Genomic DNA, 6000 nt, shown 5'->3' on the forward strand with positions numbered 1-6000 from the left:
CTTTCAACCCTTTAACTATTGCTGCAAGACTCTAAAGAAAGAAATGGCTTTCTCACAATGGATCCCTTGAAGATTAGACCCCCAACAATAATTTCCAGGGCCTAAACGCTATCAGTCTCTAATTGATGGCACGTTTTGACGAGCTGGGCATTCATTATTGAGATCTGTGATTCACTATCAAGCTAACTGGTCAGGTCCTGAGGCGGATTAGAGTCCAATTCTTAATGGGCACTTCATAAAATGTTTTCTGGATAGTTTATTAAAGCTTACTTGTTGGAGTTAACGTATGTATTGCCTTTGAATGTGGCCATTTAGAATGTTCATGATGCTGAACGGAACTTTGAAAAGAATATATTAGAGTGAAACAAATAACTGTAGTAACTCATTTGATTATTTGTCCTAAACTGCTTGATATTGTCAAATTTGGAAACAAATAGTTTGGGTTAAAAGATTTATTAACTTATGCAAATTAAAGTTTACCTTAAAAATTTTTCACCATTCTTTATATAGTTATTTGAAATAATCTTGTTCATCATTAAAAGCAGTTTTACAGAGCTATATTAATTTTGTTTTCAGTTTTTGCCAATATATACACCTTCTGAGGAGGAAAAGAGAAACCCCATTTTGTATGCAAACAATGTTAGAAAGGTAATGGCAAAGTAAGTATAATGATAATGCAAAACTTAATCAAATGTAACCAACATATCCTTAATTCTTTACCTCCATTGATATTAGGACTATTGAGAGCATTGGAAAAGTTTGTTTTTGTGTCTCAGATCTTGTATCCTCAGACCAATTGATTCCAGGAGTGTGTATTCAGGCCTCCATACCATTGGATAAAAACTGAAGCTCCTTTCAGACATACTAAAACATTTTATCCTGAGCTCTTGAACTAATTTGATGCAGAAAAGCAGCACCAACTGACCCAGTGACTTAATGGACCCACCCAATTTTTCAAAATATAATGCAAACCATTTAATATTATTATTTACTAGCTTGCACTGCAGAATTTATACACGTACTAATACTAAGATGCTTATTATTTTAAACACTTCTGCCAACCTAGAATAAGTGATTGATTAAACCCTGTCCTGAGTCAAATATTTACTTTGTAGCCTTGAAGGAAGATCATTCCACCCAGGAAAAATTTGTTTAATTAATGATGACTTCTTGCAAAGTTATGTGGTCTGAGATAGAGACCAACAATTGCAAAAACACATGGAGTGTGTGGTTTGACATATGCATATAATGAGCAAAAGCACATTCATCAGTGTATACAGTTCCATCTAAATTCATTAGAGTTTTATAATGGTTTGATTTAAACCAATATCAGGAGCATGAATTTGTGATCTTAGAACCATACAAGAATAACTTGTAATCAGCATAACTTTTTGTCTACTAATATGTTGTGTATCGGAGCAGAAAAATGTGTTGCTGGAAAAGCGCAGCAGGTCAGGCAGCATCCAAGGAGCAGGAGAATCGAGGTTTTGGGCATAAGTCCTTCTTCAGGAATGGAGCAGCCAGAGCCCCCTCTGAAGGACTGTTCGACCTCCATTAAAAATCATAGATGCGCACTTCTTTGCTTGATTTTGTGTTTCTCATGTTTATGGGAAATATCTAATCTAGCCATCCATCTGCTTAATGTTCAGTATATTGTTTAAATGCCATCTCATATCATTTTTTGAGGTAATCTGTGCTGCTGTATTCCTTAATGAAAGGGAATGGGCAAACTTTAATTTTTGTAATTGCTACTTTAGACATTCATTGTAGTTCATTGCTTTGTAAAAAAAAAAAGTCAAATTACATCAAATTTACATCAAAAAACTTTCTCTTCCCTCTCCCCCCCCCCCCCGTGTGTTTATTTTTGAACCCATTCCTTGTAGCGCTCTGGGTGTTCCTGTGACTGACTACACATTTGAAGATTGTCAGCTTGTAATGTCTGACAGCCAGCTGAAACTACCTGTGGATACCTGTCTACTAGAATTTGCAAAACTTGCCAGAAAGCTCAAGTAGGTTCTGTTTTATGCTTACTGTCTAATTTCAGCCATATCACCTTTCTTGAATTAGTTGTGACAGTCAATCTTTTAATGATTTAACACTTGACATATTATGATCCATTCAAATTGAATGTGTTTAATTTATTCACAAATGTTCAGCTATTCTGGTGGGCCGATAGGATAGTTAGTTTGGGTTCCTATTGTCCAAAATGTTTGAGAGATGGGAAGATGATTGGTGAAATTTTTATATTTAAGCAAATAATAATTTATTTAAATCTGTGCAATCAAGCAGCATAAGAGTAATAGAGTAACATAGCTCATTTCATATAAATAATATAATAATGCATCCCAAGCAATTACTGTTGGTAGAAATTCATCCTTTCTGATCAGTGGGCATGTTCAACTTTGTTTGATTTAAATGAAGACTTTGAAGATTATGGCTTGAAAGATTGCAGAGACGTAGGACAGAGGGTGGGTAGAGAGAATGTAGGTATGGGCTGATTTGTGTTTAAAATTTGACTTGATTCTACTAAATTAAGCTCTGACCTGGGCAGAAATCATGCAGAAACACAACAGTAATGCTTAAGAATGTTTCAACAGTGAGCTGGTTATTTTATGAAAGCTTAACATTTTTTTAAAAATCTGTTAACTATAGTTATCTACACAGTGGTTAGCACTGCTGCCTCACAGTGCCAGAGACCCGGGTTTGATTCCTGCCTCAGGCAACTGTCTGTGTGGAGTTTGCACATTCTCCCCGTGTCTGCGTGGGTTTCCTCCGGGTGCTCCGGTTTCCTCCCACAGCCCAAAAAAATGTGCAGGTTAGGTGAATTGGCCATGCTAAATTGCCCATAGTGTTCAGTGAAGGGATAAATGTAGGGGAATGGGTCTGGGTGGGTTGCTCTTCGGAGGGTCGGTGTGGACTTGTTGGGCTGAAGGGCCTGTTTCCACACTAAGTAATCTAATATGAGCAAACAAATTACGAGCAGGAGAAGGCAATTCAGGCATTGACCTTGTTCCTCCATTTGCTAACATCATAACTGATGTGATTATGGCTTTATCTCAATCTTTCCTGTCGTCTGCCAGTACCCTTTGACTCCATTGTTAATCAAACCTCAGCCTTAAATACTTAGGACCTTTCCTGCAATACTGTTTGAAGAAGAGAATTTCACAGACCTACGATCCTGAGTTTTAAAAAGAATGTTTCATTTCTTTCTTAAAATGGAGATGGTTATTCTCAAACCGTGTTCTCTCATTGCAGCCATCCCCATAAGGGGAAATATTCTCTCAGCAGCCACCCTGTTAATTCCCCTAAGGATCAATATGTTTCAGTGAGATTCCTTATCATTTTCCTAAACTCTAATGGATGCACACCCCAACTGTTGAATCTTTTTATTCCATAGTCAAGTGAATGTTTTCTGAACTGCTTTTAAGGCTGTTATGTTCTTTCTGGAGTAGGTAAACCAAAATTATAATTATACTTAATATGTAGCAAAACATTCTCTACCTTAATATGTACTATTAGAAGGAGAATACAGTATATTTTTCTATTCTTCCTGCTGAAGTGACTGAGTTCACGTTTTTCCACATTCTACTCGATCTGCTAAATTTTTGTACACTCAATTTATCTAGTTCCTTTTGTAGGTTCATCTCCTTGCAATTTACTTTTCTACCTATCTTTGTCATCACCATTTAACAACCATACAATCTGTTCCTTGTTCCATATCATTTATATAGATTGTAAATAATTTTTCTTCTGCACTAACCAGTTGGCACTCCACTGGTTACAGCTTGCCAACCCAGAAATGACACATTTACTCCTGCTGTCCACTTCCTTTTGGCCAGCCAACCTTTCTGATATATTACCCCATATATCAAGAGCTTTTTATGTGGTAATATTATGTAGTATTTTATCAAATGCCTTTTGCTAAATAAACCAAGTACACCCCATTTGTAGTTTACCCTTTTATCTATGTGGCTTGTTACTTCCTCAAAGAACTCTTAAATTATGTAGATGTGATATCCCTTTCAACAAAATCATGTTGACTCTACATAATTGTATTAAGATTTAAGAGCCTTGCCTCAATAATAAATTAGTGTTTTCCCTTTGACAGCTATTAGGCTAACTGCCTGCAATCACCTGCTTTCTGAAGTAGCTGCTTTCTGACCCCTTCTTTTCTTGAATAGCGAAGGAACATACACAGTTTCCCAATCTGATGGAATTTATTCCAGAGTCAAAAGAATTCTGGAAAATTGAAACGAATGCAGTGACTTCATTTCTGCTTCATCCTATTTCGTTCGGATAATTGATTATTCAGTTAATCAATTCAATGCCTTCTGTGCCCCCGCAACCCCATCCAACATTGTCTTCCCCTGCACCCCCCCCTCACAGCCCAAACCGTGTCCAACACTGCACCCCCCCGCCCACTCAAAACCTGTCCAACACCACCCCCTCCCGACCCCATCCAACACCGACTGCCTCCCGCACCCTAATTCTGCCCCCCCGGGGCAGCCAGACTGGACACCCATAACAAGACTGCTGCTGCCTTTTGGGGAGCGAGTCTCCTAACAGCGCACGCACGCACAACTTCTTACTACAACTTTTTGACAGGTTCCACTTTGCTCTTTACAGGACAGTGTTGGAGAGATTATCTAGGGAAGGGGGTTTAAGGGAACACTCTTGTGTCGACCTCCAGGGAAAGTGTGGGGAAAGAGAGAGAGAGAGAGTGGGAGGTCAGTCATTTAGAGACAGTGCCTGCGCTCCCATCAGTCAAGGACTGGTCTCGGCAGGACTTTAATCTCTGGGTATAAAAGACACGATCAGTGTTGGAGACACGTCTGTCTTGTAATTTTTCTGTCGGGACCTCTATCTCCTTCAGGTAATTCAATTTTCGGATAATCTGGATTCCTCTGTATATATCAGCTTATAATGATTATGTTTTGATACAAAATAAGGACACCGTTAGAGATGCTGATTACTAAATGCTTGCAAATGTTAACATTTTGGGTATTCTTTAAAAATAAGTTCAGTACTTAAATATCAGACTTAGCTCTACAGCCCATGCAAATACATAATGTACTTCTCTAGAGGTGACCTTTGTTTTACAGAAGCTGACAGAATTTGTTATGGAGGTGATCAGTGGATTACGTAGACAGTGTCATTTAGCACATTTTAGTTACTCCATCAAGAAAGGTCCTTTAATCCCTGCAGTGAAGCATCTAGTTGTTGAATTCTTTGAGGTTTTATGACTCTGCTATCCTAGCTAGAAGTGCAAACATGCATTTATTAGTTTCCCTAAAAGCTAGTCAAGATTTGCCATTTATAATTTGCACCCCTGCCCCTGACCCTACTTTATTTTGAGTTTGTTTTCGGATTACTCCTGGCATGCAGATCACTTTTTCTATACAATTTATTATTTTTTATGGTTGAAATGTGGTCTGCCATTTCCATTTGGCATTGATAAAGAAAGTTTTTACTTTTTGCCAGTAGTATTGGGAAATGAACTCTACTAAGCATTCACTTAGCAGTACTACGATATTTGTTAGAGCTGAAAATGTGTTGCTGGAAAAGCGCAGCAGGTGAGGCAGCATCCAAGGAGCAGGAGAATCGACATTTTGGGCATGAGCCCTTCTTCAGGAATGAGGAAAGTGTGCCAAGCAGGCTAAGGTAAAAGGTAGGGAGGAGGGACTTGGGGGAGGGGGGGCGTTGGAAATGTGATAGGTGGAAGGAGGTTAAGGTGAGGTTATTAGGTCAGGAAGAAGATTGCAGGTTAGGAAGGTGGTGCTGAGTTTGAGGGTTGGGACTGAGACAAGGTGGGGGGAGGGGAAATGAGGAAACTGGAGAAATCTGAGTTCATCCCTTGTGGTTGGAGGGTTCCTAGGCGGAAGATGAGGCGCTCTTCCTCCAGCCGTCGTGTTGCTATGGTCTGGCGATGGAGGAGTCCAAGGACCTGCATGTCCTTGGTGGAGTGGGAGGGGGAGTTGAAGTGTTGAGCCACAGGGTGGT

At 39.1% G+C, this 6000-nt stretch overlaps 1 protein-coding gene across 3 annotated transcripts in view; it reads left to right on the forward strand.

The window, feature by feature from the left end:
• The window catches only part of LOC122549735 (lysophosphatidylcholine acyltransferase 1-like), a 157660-nt gene that overhangs the window by 125874 nt on the left and 25786 nt on the right, over positions 1–6000 (forward strand). For all 3 annotated transcript variants that reach the window (XM_043689659.1, XM_043689657.1, XM_043689658.1), the window contains exons 9-10: positions 577–659; positions 1884–2009. In XM_043689659.1, coding sequence (XP_043545594.1) covers positions 577–659; positions 1884–2009 — 209 coding nt within the window. The remainder of the gene's footprint in view (positions 1–576; positions 660–1883; positions 2010–6000) is intronic.

Source organism: Chiloscyllium plagiosum, chromosome 5 (genome assembly GCF_004010195.1).
Source record: "Chiloscyllium plagiosum isolate BGI_BamShark_2017 chromosome 5, ASM401019v2, whole genome shotgun sequence".
Lineage (NCBI taxonomy): Eukaryota > Metazoa > Chordata > Chondrichthyes > Orectolobiformes > Hemiscylliidae > Chiloscyllium > Chiloscyllium plagiosum.